Below are 20,679 nucleotides of genomic sequence, written 5' to 3'. Positions count from 1 at the left end.
TGGCACCTTGTGATCACACAGGCTGGTATGCTTCTTCCATGTGGGCTTTGTTGCTTCTGAGCTAGATGGCCGCTTGTTTACCTTCAAGTCTTTAAGACCCCAGACGTTTTATCTTTTGATAACCAGGCACCATCAGCTTTCTTCACCACAGTTAGCATTCTGGCTCTACTTCTTCCAAGGCAGATATGTGTCTGTCCTTCTGTCAGTCCATGGTACTTCCAATGTTCTTTGCTAGCACCATGTGAGACTGTTAGTATGGTGGATTACAAAGACTTGAGTTTTGAATAATGGATCTGCTTTACATTGGGTGTGGACTTAGTATACAGTGAATGATTCTTTTTATATATTACAGGATTCTGTTTGTTAATATTTTCTTTTTTTTTTTTCTTTTTTAACATTTTATTATTTTCTTAAGAACTCTGCGTTGAAGGATACAAACTTATCAAAAGAAAAATTTATTTTATAATTACTGTGTAAAGTATTATCTTGTGTAGGGTACAAAAGTTAACTCAATTTCACCTTAGCATATAATAACACATTAAATAGTGGTTCTAGATCATTTTCCATGTTATTCCTTTCCTTTATTTTTCATTCCTACTACACTCAACTAATACCTCTTCTTCATATCCAAATTTATAGAAAAGTTAAAACGTGCCGATACCTTATCCCAAGTATCCAGCTGTGACAAGAAATAAAATGCTCTCAAAGAACTGAAGACTCATGGTCATGGTCAGGCCTCATTTCCACTGCTGGAAATCTACTCTTTGAAGTCTTAAATTAACTGTCCTTTGTTTCTCTTGCTTTCACTCAAGCCACCTCCTTCATAGTAGACAATACAATTCTCATGACTTAGGAAAGGACAAGAGTTAATAAGGAAACTCAATGGAAATATATGGCCATTTGTTAACTTTCCAAACTGCTCCCGTGAGTGTCTTCCTTCACTGGACTTTGACCTCAGACCAATCACTTCTCTTAACCAATCAGAAAACACTGTGGTGGAAGAGACAGCTCAACGTAAGATTCCACTAGAACTCAACTGGGATTTGAAATACCAAGTAGAGCAAACATGATAAGTTTTCAAATGAAATAAAAATTTCACATGTGTTTAAATTATTTAATTAATACATTATTAAAACATTAGTCTTTTATACCATAAATCATTTCAATGAACTCAACTTTTAGGAGGTTTCACTTCTGGTTTCTTCTAAGTCAAGATCAGATCTTGTATTTTTTTGTTAAGCCTAGTAAAATGGATCACTTTGTTAAATAGTTTTAATTGAATAATTGTGTCCCCAAAATATCCCTTCCTAATTCATGCACATCAGATCTCACATATTTTAAACATCACTATCCTTTCCAATAAAATCAGTATATTTTCCTTTCTAATGTAATCAGTTAGTGCTAGGCTTTTACAGATGGCACTAATTTTGAAAAGCAGTATCTTTGGCGTGGTCTATCACTTCTAGTACACTTAAAAAATGAAAACATTGTAAATCGTGTTAGGCATACTATTACCCCTAAAAGTTGGTGATGGCTACATTAAGCTTGGAATAATATTTCTCCACTTAAAAAGTTTTACTAAGAGACATGTAAATTTAGAAAACAAAATGTCAAGCCATTACATATTCAGTGTTATATAAGTGTTATGAGTACTTGGCACAACTTCAATATTTTGGTTTTATCTTGAAAATTGGGTTAAGTGCAAATTAATAAAGTTAAAGGGGGAAAAGAGAGAGTCCAAAATTGGTCATTAAATTGTTTCATTAATTAAAAAGTGATGTCATAATACGTACAATTTCATCCTACTATTATCAAGTGTATACTTTCATCAAATAATGTAAGGCCAGGTAACATTCACGTATGGAAGAAAACACCATGTGTTTCCCAATCTCAAACACTTCAGCAACATCTGGTGATATTTTTTTCCTATTCCATGTATCATTTTCACTATGAATATTTTTCTTTATATTGACTTCTTTTGACCCTTAGACAATTTTCTTTCTTTTTTTTTTTTTTTTTAAACATTTTATTAGGGGCTCATACAACTGTTGACAATTTTCTTTAACAACAAAAGCACATGTAACAATTGACATGCTAGATTTGCCTGCCAATTATAGGTTGTTTTGCAATGTTAAAATTATATACCAGTTAAGGTTTAAATGTTTGCGTAATTATCACTTAAAATCACCTTAAGAAGTAATACCAAACCAAACTCATTGCCGTTGGATTCTGCATCATGGCAACCCCATATGTGTTAAAAAAAAACTGCACTTCATAGTGTCGTCAATGGCTGTAATCTAAAGAAAGTACACTGACAGGCCTTTCTTCTGTGGTACCACTAAGTGGATTCAAACCAGACATCTTTCAGTTAGTAGTCAAAATCATTTGCGTCGAGTAGTAAAAGAGACTGACATGTATGTGAACACTCTGAAACTTACCTTATATTAAAAAACTCAGCCCTGGCTCCCTTATCTGGAAAGAAACATTCAACCAGGCCCCAAGAGATCTTAATCATATATTGTATGTCTTAGCCAATGGCTAGCTTAATTACAGTAAATATTTAGATTAAGAGGATAGACTTGAATATTTTAGTTTCTGTTCTTTCCAATTAAAAAAGGAGATTAAATATTAATACCCACTTCATGTAGAAAATTCAAGATAACTAGACTTTGTTGCTGTTGTTAAGTGCAAGCCTATGAGGCGATGCCAAAACTAGACAATGAATAAGGAAGACAAAAGAAGAACCTGTATCTTTGAATCATGGCATTATTGACAACCTAGAATGAGATGACACTATTTGCAAGGAAGAGTACTTACTCTTAGTTATGATTTAAAGTTAAATCAAAATAATGTGAATATTTGAATAGAAATGATCATCAGCACTATATGATAGTGCATATTTCAAAAAAATGTAGCCAGTTCCAGGATTCTTTTTTTTTCCCCCCAGGATTCTTAATAAATTCTAAAATACGAATCTTGCTACTTTCTAAAAATTGAATAAATATTCAAAACTAAATCTATTGTAAATCATTTTCAGATATTCGTTGATATATTATTGCTAAATAGAAATTTGGTATTAAGGTTTGTTACCTTTGGCAATTCCCATTCTGATCGAGATCCATCTGCACTGTAGTAATATTGTCTACCTTGATCATCAACATGCTTGAGCCACTATGAAAACAGAACAGGTGTAAATGTAATTTAAATAAAGGTGTTTTTAAACTGATATAACCAGAGATATTAGATATGACACTTATAAATTTGTTTAGTTCAAAGTGATGCTATGTAACACTGAAATTTTAGCAAACTTACAGTCATCGACTTGGATGTTAAACTTGGTAAGTTAGTATATTCAATATTAAATGTGATTTTTAATATTAAACTAAATATTAAATTTCCCATTCATTTATGTCACATGAGGAATTCAAGCAACATTTAAAGACTATAGAATCAAGAAATATACAATATACAGATACATAGCTGATGGGTAAGTCAAAAAGTACTGCTAAAAATCATAGGTTTTTTTTTAAATCGAAATTTGAATCTATTCTCAGCAAATCATCTAGGCCTACATACTTTTAAAAGTGGTGTTTACACCTCTCTAACCCTAACCCCCCACCCCCCCCCCAACTCTGCACTCTTTAATTTACACCTCATGAAAACAGCAATTTTGGAATTCCTGGTGGACTCAAACCACATTCCATTGAAATGTTATTTAAGTTTTGGAAACAAAAAGCAGTCTGGAGGAGTAAGGTCAGGGCCGTACAGTGGATACAATATGGTTTCCAAATGAAATTCTTTTAAGGGGACCCTTGCTACCCTTGAAAGATGAGCTGGTGTATTGTCATGATGGGAAAAAATTCCTTAATGCAACTTTTTTTCCAGGCCTTTTTTCACCAATGCCGCTTTCAATTTTCTTTATAAGTCCCTGTGACTAGCCTGTGTAGTTCAAGAAAACCTATGAAGACTATCCCTGAAACATCCCAAAAGAAAACTATCACCGCAACCTTTTGAGCTGACTTCTCTGCCTTGGATTTAATTGTCCTAGCTGATCTCCTCACTCTTGGGACAGTATTAAGAAATTGGAAACTTGTCCTTGATTACGATTCATTCTACAAAACCATCTTAACTGGCCTCAGTCTTGCTTAAAAGACTTATGGTAAGAGTAGCCCTTTGAGTTAACTGCTCTTAGCATTTTTGGCACCTGTGGAGCTGAAAGCATTCTGGGGACAAGGTGTTCAATTAAAGCTGAAAATGCCAAACCATGAGATCCCAACTTCTGTAGCTATTGATCACATAAAAGTTTCTGGACTTCAGCCACCGTTTCTTCATTCATTGAGGCTTATGCACTTCCCTCTCAGTTTATCTGTAAGGTCTTCTCATCCTTCTTTTAAAATAATTGACCCATCTAAAAATGGTTGTTTTATGTAGAGCAGCACTTCGGTAAAACTTGAATGACTTGGGAAAATGGCCACGTGAGCTTCGTGAAAATTTAATTTTAGGCCTGACAGCAAAATGGTTTTCCATGGCATAAACAGTACTAGGTTTGTTAAGGCCCCTAAATGAGACAAAGGCAAGGCTATCACAGAGAACTTGTCTGTAGCCATCTAATGACCATAGGGGTGTGTTTAAACACATTTTGTTTGGAATAAACCCATTCATTTGTGAACTACAACATCTAGTAGCAATACTTTTTGACTGTCCCACTTCTACTCTCTACACCATGATAGCAGTGGTGAAAAAAATAACAAGAGCCTGTAAGCATGAAACTTCCCCATTTTCCATAAGTACCTAGGAATCCCTTCTTACAGCCAATAGTAAGAACAATAATACGTCTATCTTAAATAGGCATCAACACCTTAAAAATCACTATCACTGTAAGGAGTTTAAAACCATGAATCAGCTACTACAAGGGGTCTTCACAAAGGGAGAGATAAATAGAATTTTTCTATGAACTTCTTGAAGACCCCTCCTATAATATTGGGGAACGGTAAGAATTACTAATGCAAGAAATATGATCTTTACTGTCAAACAAATAAAAACTACTGTAATTAAGGCAGGAAAGCAGGGGTGTGTGTGTGTGTGTGTGTGTGTGTGTGTGTGTGTGTGTGTGTGTGTATGTGTGTGTGTGTAAAAGTCTACTCCCTTATATTCCCAAGGGTTATCCAAATTATCACAACCAAACAGTTCTCCAGCAGATACTAGGCATAATACACACAGAAAATTTCAACGTTTAACCCCAATCCAGTTATTTAACCATAAAATACTAGATTCATGGTTTTTATTTTATATAAATTTTGTTATAATATAAAAAGAAATACAACCAGTGAGGGAGTGTGTAATAATGGTACACTGAAGAAAACTATTCTTAAATAGTTTTTCAAAGAAAAATGTAGAAGTCTAACTGGAACGACACTGTGTGAAGAAGACTTCTTTTATTAAAGAAGCCTAAACAGAATGACACTCAACAAAAGGGCTACACTCTTGAAGGTCTGTCTTAAATGGGCATCAGCACCATAAAAATCACTATTGTAAGTTTAAAACCATGAATCAGTTATATTGAGTGTTCATGTCAATTAGTACAATTACATAAGCACAATGAAAAATATTTTGAGTGCATTTAATACTAGTAAAACTTCAGCAGTTAGTTTTATAAGAAGATTCTGCCAACAAACACTAGATGAGAAAAAACAAATGTACCTTTTCATTAGTATAGTCACTGGTATATAAGGTATGCCCACGTTCATCCAACTCTTCTGACCAACCCCTGGGAGGAGAACCACACTGACTATCTGACTGGCTGTAACAAATTCTGTGGTAGTTTTCTTCTGATGAAAGAAGCTATAAATAGTCAGAAACATAAGGGGTTTTCTTCTTTAAGTATAAATATTCAGCAGTTGAAAATCTAAGCAACAGACTTTACGTGGCTTATGGTTCGTATATTTGAATATTTACTTTTTAAAGGAAAACTACTAAATCTTTAACTGTGCTTGCTAATGTAAGTAATGAAATTAATAGTTATTTTAATATTATATTAGTGCAACCCTAGAAAAATAAGCTGTAATAAAAATGAAAACCGTGTTTTCTACCTAAAACGATAAAACGCTGCTTTCAACTTAATGCTATTTTCAAACTAAAACCAAGTTAAAAAACTACAGGGGAATGTATATATATACACACACACACCTGTAAGTACACAGAGAAGCAAATGAGGCTGCTTCATTATACTAAGCTCCCTAAAAACTTCTACTCACCTACTTACTACAAACAAAGGCCTGAAAAGCAAGTGCTCAATATACAGTTTTTGAACTTCTTTCAGTAGAGGGTATACAGAAAAGGACTGGAGCTTTGTGGCACTATATCGCACATCCTACTTAATTGGTGGATTCAATTTGATTGCTAACTCATCAACCAAGTGCTTTTTAAAGCTTGTTGGAAACTAAACTTCAAAGCAAGAAGGGGTAAAAAAGACAAATGAGAAAGTTCAAATACATAGTCTGATTAGAAACTGAGTTTGTAAGTAATATAGTGTTATTATGATAACGGTGGGCATAGGAAAACAGAAATTACTACATTTTTCTCAAATAAGAAGACTTACAGTATAAATAAATAGCACGTTGCTTACTGCACTTAAAATTCATTCATTCAATAAATATTTTTAATTAACTCCTCAGAGCAAATTATTCGATCGCCTTTAGGCAAAATAGCTCTGCAGTTAAATCTTACTCTTTCACACCTGTATTGCTATAATTTGCACTGAGACACTAAGATAAGACAGGACGAGCCCATGTTATAGAAGTAACTTAATATAATCTAACAGTAACTAATACAATCACAAAATTGAGAGTCGGCAAAAACACTGCAGAAAAGCAATGTTATATCAAAGTAACATTTCTGAAAATAAGAAAAATTAAGTTAAGATCAGGAGATTTACATTTAATTAAGATCACTGAAATGTAAGCTGATGGGGGAAAAGCATAAAACATCTTAAAAAATTTAAAAGGGCAATCTAGTAAAATCTACTTAGGAAATAATCAGAATCCATCTTTTTCAAAAACATGACTTATTAGTCAACAAAGTGTTCATCATAACTTGCAATCTGAGGGCAGTAAGATGTTCCACCGTGTTATGAAAAGTAACCTCCAATATCTTGATAACCAAGAATAACTTTAACATCTTGACAGTTTGCTAGATTTAAGGCACCCGGTAGAGTTTCAGTCTTGGAAACCCACAGGAACAGTTCGACACTGCCCTAAAGGGTTGCTGAGTCAGAATCTACTTGATGGCAGTGAGTTTGTTTGTTTTTACAATAAAAATTAAGATTATATTTAGCAAGCACTCTCCAAATATTAACAATACTATACTAAATAACTAGTAACTGGGGCATATTCTACAGCCATTGCAGAAATATGAGAGTGCTGCAGTGATTGTTCCATTTGTAGGAGAATGGCAGGTAGTATTCCAACTGGTCATGCAGATAAAAATAGCTAAAACTGTTACATAATAATTTTTAACAGTAAATTCATCAAAAGCACCATGTTAGCTGCTATAGACCCAAAGATCAAAAGCTAAGTGGAACCAAGGATCCAGAGAGGTAAGTAGAAGAGACCAGCTTTCTCCTTGATGTATCTGCCAAACCACCAACTAGACCTTCAGTTGTCAAGGCCATTCAGAAGTGCTGGGGAACAGCACTCAAGATCAGCAAAGGTAGGGAATTTCAAACACAAGACAAAACTAGGGCCCACGTCAATCAGAAACTTATTTTACATCATGGAAATCACAGGAACCGTCCTGATATTCAAGTAACATAAACCACACTTCATGCAATCCAAATTATTGCAACTTTTTAAAACCTATAAAAAAAATAAGCTGAAATTTCACTTGAAATTTTCTTAGGGTACTCCTTTCACTAGGCATGTGGCAGAAGCAAAAGCAAATTCTCTTAATGGAATCACGTTCAATTCCAGCATTAAAGAATTCCTACATATGAACTTCCAAGACCATAAACTCACCTTAAACACAGGTGCACACAAAATACACAGAAGCAAAATACAATGAGTGTCATCAATAGAAAAACAAACAGCATAGTCAGATTCAAAAGACTTTGTGTATTCCAATAATCAAAACCAAAATATAATACTAAAAAGACATAATAAAAAATGCAATATATAATCCTTCACTGGAGTCTTCACCAACAAACAAAAACCTATAAAGGATATTACTTGACTAGTGAGATAAAGTATTAACTGCACATTAAATGTACTAATAATACATTTCAGGGTGTGATCAATATATTGTGGTTTTACAAAAAAAGTATCCTTATACTAATGAAATGGAGTATTATAACATCTGCTTTAAATGATTCAGAACAAAACTGACACATGCATGTACATGTCCGTAAGGGGCTAGGACAGGAGAAAGAAAACAATGTGGCAAAATGTTAACAATTAGTCAACCTAGTTGTAAACAATATACAGATTGCACTATTCTTTCAGCTTTCCTCTTGGCTTAAAATATACAAAGTACTAAGATGCCATCTTGGTTATCTAAATCCCGCTATGACAGAAAAATGCCACCAAGCAGTGGCTTTAACAAACAGAAATTCATTATCTCACAGCTCAAGAGGCTGAAGTCTTAATTCAAGGTGCTGCTCTGAGAGAAGGCTTTCTCTTGATGTCTGTTTTTGAGGAAGGTCCTCCTTTATTCAGCTTCTAAACCTCAATGACCTGGACATCTCTCTTCCCTCATCTCTGCTTCTCAGCTTGCTTTGTTTAATCTCTTTTCATCTCTAAAGAGATTGACCCAGGCACACCCTACACTAAATCCTGTAAGATTAGCACAACAAAGACAATCCACTCCTTAAACAGGATAATATCCACAGGCAAGGAGGCTAGAATTTAAAACACATTTTGGAGGAAAACAGTTCAATCCATAACAGATGGGATCTATCTTATGTATCATAAGATGTGCACCAAAACCTCTGGCCTCTGAACAAGAGATGCCAGCAGCACTCTCCAGCTGTGAAAACCAACACTGTCTCCAGATACTATCATATGTCTCCTGGGAGGCTAACTCACCCCAAATGAAAACCACTAAAGTAACCTTGAAAATATTAAGACAGAAGACTGAATACTTGCTCCCTCTCAAATCTCACTAAAATAATTGAAAAGAAGTGAACTTAAGACACAACCTCTCAAGAACAGGGAGAAGAGAAGCAGCAAAAGTCACAAACTGGAAGATGCACAGCAACAGGTAGACCACTGAATTACGAGACAAGAAAGCAGAGTCTAAGCACCAAGGCAGGATAAGGGCGGGCAGCTGTAGGGTTGAAAACCAACAAGTGTACACAGTTGAATCCTCAAATGGGTCCAGACTAACAGTTATTAAAGACTCCTGGGGGTAATGGGAAGAATAGGCTGAAAATCCCCAGAATCCCCCTCTTACTGTGTGCATCCCTTCCTTACCCAAGAGGAAGTACAGCAGTTTACTTTTCTGAAGAAAAAAAAAAAAGCCAGATTGGTTCTTGGTTAGAAATTAACAGGCACAACTGGAACGTGGGCCTGAAACAGAAGGTAAGAAAACTAACTAATGGACAATATGCAAACCGACTGCTGACTACGAAGACCCTAGGAGCTCTTCTCTTTCTTAGGCAGAGAATCTGATGATTTCTATGGAGATGTGGTTACTTATCTGACTGCTAATCAAAAGGTGAGCTGTTTGACCCCACCAGCTGGTCCTTGGAGCAAAATTGTGCTAAATCAGTTTCCATAGAGATGTTCAGCCTCGGAAACCCTATTGTGGGTCTCTAAGAGTCAGAATCAACTCAACAACAGGTTTATGGAGAATCTCCGGTCTAAAAGGAAAAGCTAAGAGTTTACCATATCTCAACCAGCATCTGAGCCAGATGCTTCTAAAGTTCAAAATGCCTTACAATTTTAAGATAAAATAATTTCAAACCTAGAATTCTATGCCCTGGCAAAGTATCCAATAAATATGAGATGATATAGATATTGTCATAGACACATTTCAATTTTATCTCCCATGCACAAATTGTCTCCAGCATGTACTGCAATATCTGCTTCAGCTACTTTGAAAATACCTATTTTTATATAATTTGGGCAGAAACTAGTAATGTAAGCTGAAATTCTGACAAACAAATCATATTAATCTATTTACCAACGAGAAAGCGAGACCCATTTTAACCGTTCCTGTGTTTAAAAAAAAAAAATTTAATTCTTTAACCTACTCAATAGTTTAGCCCTTACCCCAACTCTCCAAATTATAAGATTTTACTTCATTACTAATGATACACAACATGGTTTACTCCCCAACCTTTCCAGACCTTCTCTAGATCCAGATAAAATTCTTCTAACGCTTTTCTTATCATAGTTACACACAGACTATTTCTCTATCCTCATTTTTGAACACTCATTTTTGAACACTAAAAGTACGAGATACCACCAAACCAAAGTTACAAAGAATCAACTATAAAACAGGAGCGTGTAAAATAGGAGGCAGTGTTATTAGCCACAACAAGTTTTTATAGCTTCTGAGAAAGAAACACAGTTACCTGACATTTCCAACTCTTCACCTAACTAGATCTCTGCTTTAACTGTATAAGCTAACTGCTCTCTTTAAGAACAGTGTCCTATGCAGATGCAGGGCTCCCTGTCTACCCAACAGCAGGGTTCACTTCATGATCTCAATCCTATGCCAGGTCCCCTAGTATTTCCAAGGGTCCCAAGACTTCACTCCAGATTGTTGAGCAATGGCTGATTCATTGCACCACCCTCTATGAGAATGGGGGAAAGTGAAATCAAGGGTGGAGGTGAGAGCATAGGATGAAGATGTGTTTTTAAAAATAATGTTCTTAAAGTGAATTATCATATGTACAGAGTAACTCAACTGTAACAAAAGCATAATTTAATCACTTTCCTTATTTAGATATAGAGTGTTCTTGTACATCTAGCCAAAGAAGGGGAAAACTGAGTAATTTGGTAGTCCTACTATCCAATAGAGAAAAGTCTCTGTTTTAATTACTTAGTTTGTTTCTATCTATTGGACTAGGCTCCATTATTTATTTTTGTCCCCTTTTTAAAAAAAGAGATAATTTTATTGCTTTTACAACACCCCTTTTTTCTAAAAAGGAAAAAAAAGTCCATTTACACAATTCTGTTTGAAGTAGAATCTTCCAACATGAGAGAAGGCTCTCGGCAATGTTAATCAGGGTACTTAATCTCCAGCTGGTGAACACACTACAAGGTTAGCTACTATCCACTACCTAGAGATTAGAAGGTAATTAGCAGTGAAAAATGCATCAAAAGAATATTAGCATATGACAGGTGTCAAGTGGTCTACTGTGTATTTACTATGAAACAAGCCTTTTACTTTTTATGTCTTTAAATAATGAATGAGAATGTTTGATGACTGTAACTGGTTGATTCCTTAATTACTCATACCTCTTGATCTCCTGCGCTGTGGAAATCTCCTTTGGTTAGGGTTGCATCCCGCGTCCAACGAGGTGGTTTCCAAGTTCTCTCCTGCGTTCCTCTGTTATAGTAATAGAAACGCCCGGAAATATCTTTGTGGGTTTCCCACTCTCCAATAATCTGAATGGCTGGGCTGCCAGGCAGTGGGGGAAGAGCAGACTGGGATATTTTCAGTTCTTGTAGATTAGCATACACTGGAGAATCTGCTCGTCCTTGGTTTGGAGGAGTAGTTGCCTGTGAAACAAAAATTTTACACATTCACATTTAAACACATTAAAATTAAACACTATGCTTACAAACAGGCATCCTAATTCATTTAAACGCACACTTACGGAGGTATTCTCTCAAAATAACAATTTAACGGTTTTAACAGTCCCAAATATGGGAGAGGAAAAAAGAATTTCTATTAGAATCCAACAGATGCTTAATACTTTCCTTTACTGAGTAAGAAGAATACTACTCGACCAGAAGCCAGGAGCTCTGGGTTCAGGTTTTGATTTGACACTAACAAACCTAAGGTGACCAGACGTCCAGCTTTCGGCGGGACAGTCCCGATTTTGGGCGTTTCTGAAAAGTCCCGATTTTTTGAAAGAATGCACGACAAGCTAGGGAATGGTCTATGTGGTCCATACAGACCAACCAAATTTTTAATCAAGACAATGGTGTCAATGGTGTCCCGCTTTAAATCTGGTCACCTTACTACTGGGTAAGATCACTTCAACCTCACCTCTCAAACTGAATTATTTATCTAAATAAGGTATTTATAATAAATCACCAAGGTCTCCTTTAGCATTTACATTCTATCAAGTTAGGCAAAATAATAACAATAACAATGTTAAGACATGGGCAGATCAGTATTTATTCAGAAAGCTATCAAAAGAATCTTTATTCTAAGTTCTAATATTAAATCATGAATATAAGTCAATATCAAAGCTTAAAATACTTAAGCTAAGAACTAACTACATTCTATTTCTGTTACAATTTCTCAGCGGCTATTATTTTCTCTTCCTAGGTTTTCATTATTATTATTACTTGCAAATTCCCCTACAGGAGGAAAATAAGAGTCAGCAGTAACTCTCTAATTTACATGTCTAATCTTAACCTTTGGCTTTACTTTGTTTATTTTTAAATGTCTCACTAGATGTCAGTCAAGAGCAGAATACTCTTCATACTCTTTGCCTAAGGACAGTGTAACCTATTAAGTGACCCAGAATTCTAGTTGCTAGAAAACACATGCACACGAGGATACTGTTGGTATTCATGTATAGACCCCTTCCCTTAGATGCAGGGTTTCTCAGCCTTAGCACTAGTGGCACTTTGGGACACATTATCCTTTGAGATACGGGGGGCTATGCTGTACATTGTAGGGTGTTTAGTAGTAGCCCAGGGTTCCACTATCCTCTAGTTGGTTGTAGGGGCCCCTCTGTCCCAGAACACCCTACCCCACTCCTCCTGACCCTTCATTCTATGACTTCGATGACAAAGAAGTCTCAAGAGAATATTGTCAAATTGCCTCCAATTAAAGAACCACTGCTTTACAAGTAATGCTAAAATTATAGTCAGATGTTCAACTACTCCTGTAATGTACCCAGAATTTCAAGAACGCCTAAAAATATTGAAGGAAAAAGGAAAATGGATACATTAAATAAGCTTCATGCAAATTAAAGTACTTCAACTCTTAAAAGTATTTGCCTGTGAAATAACTTTAATGGGCCTGAAGAAAATAAGGTTCAAAAGAGATAAAAGTAAAAACACACCAAAGCAAGGATACATGTTTGTAAACTGGTCACCTGTGGTCTGTTATGCATGGTAGTTTTGGATGAGTGTTCTCAGTGATGTAAATGAGACTGCATTCCCCAAAATGTCAGCTTCCTGTTTAGACTACACAGGATTTCTATGCAGGTTATTCATTCAGATAAACTTCCATTGATCTCCATTTTAAGCTATTTCCACATCATGGTGGAATTAACCATAACAATGCTACTCTAAGATGAACTGTTTTATGATGATAAGAAATTCTATAGCATAAACAATGTCTCATACTTTACTAGAATTTAGGAATATAAAGATGATCAAATGGTATTTATGGACAAGTTCTATCAAATCTGTAAGAAATAAATAACTCCTGATGTTTAAATAGTTCAAATTTAAACTGTTTTTGCAAAAGAAATGCTTCAAACTGTCTATAAGGGTAGGATAATTCTGAAACAAAAGCAGGGAACTACTAATGAAAGAACACTACAGCACACTCTTTTTTATAAATATAGACAAGAAATCCCAAGTAAAACACGAGTATTCAAATCTGGGACTCATTAAATAAATCAGGAAAAAGCAAATATGTAAACAAAGTCTGTGTACAGGAAATCTCATACATAAGTCTCTAACAGATAAACATAATTATCTTCACAGTCACCAAGAAAGCATTTGTTACGATTCAGCACAGACTGAAGATAAACCACTCAGCTAGTTATTAATTTTATATTTTAAATTATACATATTTAAAATACACATCTTACATAAGAAGCATTTTAGTAAAAGGCAAGAATAAACAGGAGGCCAAGTATCACTGTTCATATTCAATATGGTACTGGAAGTTCTAAACAATGTACCTAAATTAAAAAAAAAAAGACAAACTCATAAATACAAGGGAAAATAATTAACTGACAACAACTATTATTTGAAAAACTTTAAATGCAAGAAAAATAGTAAGGAAGTTGAGTTTCTTTATAGTAAATTGGCCAGACATAAGACCATCAAACCAGTTTCTCCTACATGAGCTGTAATGGATTAGAAAATATAAAAGAATTGTGTGTGTGTGTGTATATATATACGTTAAGTATTAAGGTAGCAGACAGACATTAGGCCTCTACTCAAGTACTCCCTCAATGCAAGAACACTTTGTTCTAACAATCCGGCATTCTGTGATGCTCACCTTCCCAACATGATCGCTGAAGACAAAACGAGTACATAAGCAAATGTGGTGAAGAAAGCTAATGGTGCCCAGCTATCAAGGGATATAGCACCTGGGATCTTAAAGGTTGAAAGTAAACAAGCAGCCATCTGGCTGAGAAGCAACAAAGCCCACATGGAAGAAGCACACCAGTCTGTGGGATCATTAGGTGTCCATGGGATCAAGTTTCAGGCATCAAAGACCCAGAACAAAAACCTTATGGATGTGAATGAGGGGAGCATGGAGACCCAAAGCATATCTGTAAACAATTGGACATCTCCTTACAGAGGAGTCACAAGGAAGAGATGAGCCAGTCTGGGAGCAGTATAGCACTGACAAAACATACAACTTTCCTCTCACTCTAATGTTTCCTCTCCCCAACTATCATGACCCCAATTCTACCTTACAAATCAGGCTAGACCAGAGCATGTATACTGGTACAGATAAGAGCTCGAAACACAGGGAATCCAGGACATACAAACCCCCTCATGACCAATAATGAGAGTGCTGATACCAGGAGGATAAGGTAGGGGGAGAAATAAGGAACTGATCACAATGATCTACATACAATCCCCACCTAGGGGAGATGGACAAAAGAAAAATGTGTGAAGGGAGACAGCAGTTTGTGTAAGACATGGGGAAAAAAATTAATAAATTATCAAGAGTTCATGAGGAAGGGAGGGTGGGAGAGGGGAAAATGAGCAGATACCAAGAGCTCAAGTAGAAAGAAAATGTTTTGAAAATGATGGCAACATACGTACAAAAGTGCTTGACACAATGGATGGATGGATGAATTGTCATAAGAGCTATACAAGCCCCCAATAAAATGATTTAAAAAAAAAACTTTACTCAGGTGTCTAAACAGAGATCTGAGTAAGATAAACCTGTGCTCCTAAATTTTAAAATATTTATTTTTTTAAAAAGATGGCTATTCTCCGAAGATGACGATAAACCTAATGCAGTGTTCATCATGTGATATAGTTAGTACACAGTACATACTAACATAGGGCATAGTACTGGCACATAGTATAGTTTTATGAAATTTGCAAATAAAGGACTATATGAATGCAAGAATACAAATATATACGTCTGAAGAAAAACAAATTTAGACCTGGAATTGTTTTGATGCGAGAGAGGAAATCAGGGGGAAAAAAAACTTCCAGGTTCTAATTTGGGGAAAGAAGTTCTTTCATCATTTAATAAAAACTATCGGCATGCCAAGGTTTCTTTATCTTTCCATTCCCTTTCCCATGAACCCTCTGAAGACCCTGGTATATAAGATTTCTTTTAAATGTTTTCCAGGTCCTCAAAGTAAAATGAGGAAAGTGAAACAAACAGAACATTTTAACAGTTTTTTTTTTTTAATGCTAGTGCTATACATTGGACACTTTGGGAACAAAAGGCAAGAGACCAGGAAACAAGGGAACTGAGCCTGGGAAAGGAGTAAATTAAGAGTCAGCCAGGTGAAAGATGGGCATATGGAGAGCTTCTAGGACAAATGTCAGGTAACAGCATGACATGGCTGTAGAATATGTAAAAGGAGAAGCGAGAGATGTAAGGGACGTAAGAAACAAGACAAGGAGAGCTACATTCAATCATGTTTTAAAAGCTTAGACATTATCCAGGAGCACTTAGGGGACTACTCAAGAGTTTAAGCAATGATGTGTGTTCTGACTTAAATTTGGAAAAGGCTGTGGATTTGAGAGGAGTACCCAATGAGATATAGAGACCGGTTAGGAGGTTGGTACAACAGCACAGACAGAAGATGAAGAGGAAAAAATTACAATGACAGATGCAGGGGAGATTCTAATTAAAACGTTAAATTACAGGTTATGTTTGTTTATGTAAAGCATAGTTTTTGTTTGCATATTTTTTTTAATTATACAATGGATTAAACAGTGTCAAGATGATAAGCAGGATGGGAAGGGGGGAAGTGCAAAGAGGGGGTCTATTTAGCTTGTATGGGTTAATATGCCTTCCAAAAATCCAGGTGGAAATATCTGAGAACTGTTGCCAGCTAAGCTGGAAGCTTGAACCCACCCTGAAGGACCTGACAACAAGGCTAGAGAACGCAGGTATGAAGTTAGTACTGACTCTGGTGAGTTGCTTCTAATGTTAGTACAATAATAACTATTATTGTTGTTGCTGCAATTAATTAAGAGATCACACAAAGAAAATGTATCCAGAAAAGAAGACAGAAAGCCAGAAGTAGGTATTCAAGGAAAAGATGGCATTTGAGAGTCAAGGCCAGAAAACGTTCTTTAAAATGAGTTATCAAATACATGTACACCAATGTTCACTGGAGCACAAAACACAATAGTCAAACGGTGGAAACAACCTAAACGCCCATCAACTGATACATTTATCAGAGTTTATTGTTTATTGAATAATGAGTTTCAGCTTACAATGATAAAAAAATCACATAAAATGGAGTTACATAGCCAACTGGTATAAGGACTGTCAATTAAGTTGTACAACTGTAAAAAGCAAATTCGCAGGAGTTGTGTGATGGACATATTTACAATCTCTGCCCCCACACACAAAAAAAGTGGGGGCTGGCCCTAATCCCAACTACATAGACAGCCTTCCCTACCCCCGTAAGAATTCACTTCAGAAGACAGCACTAAAGCTACAGCTCAGGGAGGGGGACATGTCTGATCAGAGCACACAGGAGCAAACGAAGGAAGAGGAAGAGAGTGGAGCAAGCACATCCTGGCCCACCTTGCCCTGAGGACAATATTCCCACTCAGAGCAGCCAATGCACAGAGAGGTATAGGGCTGGCCCCACTATGAGACACGATGTCCCTCACTGACCCATAACACTACAGGGGACAACACTGGAGACATAGTGCTGGAATTGTGTCTGATCTGACCCCCACTACAGAGGCAAAACACTAAGGTGTGCAACAGAACAGCAAGGGGAACAGAGCAATGAAATCCCAAGGGAATACCAAAAATAGACTTTGGGGACAGGGCGTGGCACCCGATCAGACCCTACTGGAAAACACTCCTAAAGGTCAACAGACCTTGAACTATTTATAGGCTTTTTTTTTTTTTAATTTATAGGCTTTTCACTTTTTTTGTCATTGGTTTGTTGTTGTTTTGTTTTCTTTTGTTGCTTTGTTTTGCTGTTTGCATTTGTACATACTATTGTCTCTGCGTGTCTATCTAGATAAGCAGGATAAACAATCCGGAGGAGAAAACAACAATACCAATGGTTCTGGGGGGGCATGGCAAGTGGGGAGGAAGGGGAAAGGAAGTGGGTGTTAACAAACCCAAGACAAGGGAATAACAAGTGATCTTAAATCGATGGTGAGGAGGGTGTAGAAGGCCTGGTAGGATTTGATCAAGGGCAATGTACCAAAAGAATTACTGAAACCCACATGAAGGCTGAACATGATAGTGGGACAAGAGGAAAGTAAAAGGAAATAGAGGAAAGAGCTAGGAGGCAAAGGGCATTTACAGAGGTCTAAATACAGGCATGTATATATGTAAATATATTTATATATAACTAAAGGGAAATAGACCTAGGTACATATATTTATAGGTTTAGTATTAAGGTAGCAGATGGATATTGGGCCTCTACTCACGTACTCCCTCAACACAAGATCACCTTGTTCTATTGACCTGGCATTCCATGATGCTCAGCTTCCCAACATGATGGCTGAAGACAAAGCAGGTACATGAGCAAATGTGGTGAAGAAAGCTGAGGTGCCCAGCTATCAAAAGATATATCAACTGGGGTCTTAAAGGCTTGAAGGTAAACAAGCGGCCATCTAGCTCAGAAGCAACAAAGCCCACATGGAAGAAGCACACCAACCTGTGTGATCACAAAGTGTCAAAGGGATCAGGTATCAGGCATCAAAGACCCAGAACAAAAAAGCTTATCAATGTAAATGAGGGGTTGTATAGAGGGCAGACCCAACGCCCATCTGTAAGGGACATCCCTTACAGAGGGGTCGAAGGGAGGAGACGCGCCAGTCAGGGGGTAGTATAACTCCAATGAAACATACAACTTTCCTCTAGTTCTTTAATGCTTCCTCCCCTCCATGCCCCCCACTATCATGACCACAATTCTACCTTACAAATCTAGCTAGACCAGAGCATGGACACAGGTACAGATAAGAACTGGAAACACAGGGAATCCAGGACAGATAATCCCCTCAGGACCAATATTGAGAATAGCCATACCAGGAGGGTAAAAGGAAGATGGGGGGAGGGGGGGGGAGATAGGGGCAACCAATCACAATGATCTACCTATAACCCTCTTCCAGGGGGATGGACAACAGAAAAGTGGGTGAAGGGAGACATCAGTCAGTGTAAGACATGAAAAAATAATAACTTATAAATTATCAAGGGTTCATGAAGGAGGGATGAGAAAAACTGAGAAGCTGATACCAAGGGCTCAAGTAGAAACAAATGTTTTGAAAATGATGATGGCAACAAATGTACAAATGTGTTTGACACAATGGATGGATGGATGGATTGTGATGAATTGTACGAGCTCCCAATAAAATGATTTTTAAAAAGAAGAAAAGAAAGATTCAGAAATACTTTTTTTAAAAGTAGTGGCTAAGGTTGATTATGTACATACAAAAATCTCAAGGGTTTCAAAGTTTGCGGTTATGGTTTCAGGGGACAATGTCCTAGTTAACTGACTAATAGCATGTCTAGAGCTTCTACCCTACCTCCTATTTTATTGCATCATGCCTGGGGTTTTAAAAGCTGACAAGCGTCATCTAAAGCACAGTTGGTCTCCATTTACCCAGAGGAACAGAGGAGGAAGGAGTCGGGAATGGAATGTGGGGTTAATTGCTCTATGAAGGAATGACTGCCTCTTTTGTTATGAGACCAGAATTGAGTGGGGCCCAGAAACCATTAAGGAACATTTTAATGAAAAATTCTATTTTTAAATAACCTAATCAAAAGAAAGAAAACGTAGAACAGAATTTCAGTTTTCATATACAGTACTCAACTTTCTATAGCTATAAGGCAGGAATGAACTGTGATCATCTTTAAACCTTAAACCAAAAAATCCCCCTGAAGAAGTCATCTTAAAACCAAATAGATTAAAGTAACTAGTAAAAATTATCTACTTTGAGTATTATACTCTTTTAAGATTTGATGATACAGGATAGAAACTAGAAAGAATAAATTGGGAATCTCAAGGAACAGTGAGTTGATGCTAACGGGAGAGGAATAACTCAGAAAAGAAGGATGAAAATGGATGGGAAATTGGAAGAATATAATTGATGTCACTGCATTGTACATGTACAGTCTGTGGAATTGTGTGTTCTGTTGTATATATTCTCAACAACACAAAATAAGTAAAAAATAAATAGTGTTGAAAACAAGAGAGTGAAGTAAGCATTGGGCTAAGCCAAAGTTCAGCAGTTAGAAACCACCAGCTGTTCCAAGGGGAAAAAAGGAAGATAGCTTTCTGCTCCCATAAAGATTTACAGCCTTGGAAACACCCAAGGGCAGTTCTAGTTTGTCCTAGAGGGTCCCTAAGAGTTTGAATGGACTAGAGGGCAGTGAATTGGTTGGTGTCAAGATCAAACACTTCAAGAGAAGGGCTGTGAAACAACTACTTGATTCCTCAATTTAAGATGCTTTAAAAGACTTTATAACCAAAGAACAAAAACCATCATTGTGTGATCACCTTCCCCACACAAATGCTGAAGACGAATGTGTGTATAAGTAAGTGTGGTGAAGAAGGCTGATGATGCCCTGCTATCGAGAGATATAGTATCTGGGGTCTTAAAGGCTTGAAAGTAAACTAGCGGCCATCTAGCCCAGAAGCAACAAAGCCCACATGGAAGCAGCACACCAATATGTGTGATCATGAAGGGCCCAGGGGACCAGGTTTCAAGCACCAAAGGCGGGGGGGGGGGAGTGTCATATCGTGAATAAGGGTAGTGCGTGATGGGGACCCAATGTCCATCTGTAGACAACTGGACATCCCTTGCAGAGGGGTAGTGGGGAGGAAATGAGTCACTCAGGTTTCAGTGTAGCAATAATGAAGCTCACAATCTTCCTCTAGCTCTTAAACACTTCCTCCCTCCAACTATCATGATCCCAATTCTACCTTGCAAAACCTGGTTAGACCAGAGGATGTACAGCGGTACAGATGAGAATGGGAAACACAGGGAATCCAGGACAGATGAACCCCTCAGGACCAGCAGTGAGAGTGGTGATACCAGGAGGGAAGGGGGGTGGGTAGAAAGGGGGAACCGATCA

The 20,679-nt window shown here is 36.8% G+C and overlaps 1 protein-coding gene across 3 annotated transcripts in view; it reads right to left on the bottom strand.

The window, feature by feature from the left end:
• Window positions 1-20,679, bottom strand: part of ARHGAP12 (Rho GTPase activating protein 12) — a 114,647-nt gene that overhangs the window by 60,424 nt on the left and 33,544 nt on the right. For 2 of the 3 annotated variants that reach the window (XM_004702278.2, XM_004702279.2), the window contains exons 3-5: window positions 11,460-11,723; window positions 5,701-5,841; window positions 3,091-3,171 (exon numbers count right to left, since the gene is read on the bottom strand). In XM_004702278.2, the coding sequence (XP_004702335.1) occupies window positions 3,091-3,171; window positions 5,701-5,841; window positions 11,460-11,723 (486 nt within the window). The remainder of the gene's footprint in view (window positions 1-3,090; window positions 3,172-5,700; window positions 5,842-11,459; window positions 11,724-20,679) is intronic. The other variant, XM_004702281.2, reaches the window with a different exon arrangement.

This window comes from Echinops telfairi, unplaced genomic scaffold (assembly GCF_000313985.2).
Source record: "Echinops telfairi isolate 266 unplaced genomic scaffold, ASM31398v2 ScPeMD7_31;HRSCAF=116, whole genome shotgun sequence".
Taxonomy (NCBI): Eukaryota; Metazoa; Chordata; class Mammalia; order Afrosoricida; family Tenrecidae; genus Echinops; species Echinops telfairi.
The sequence above is the reverse complement of the archived record's forward strand: the minus strand, read 5'-3'. Positions and strand labels throughout refer to the sequence as shown.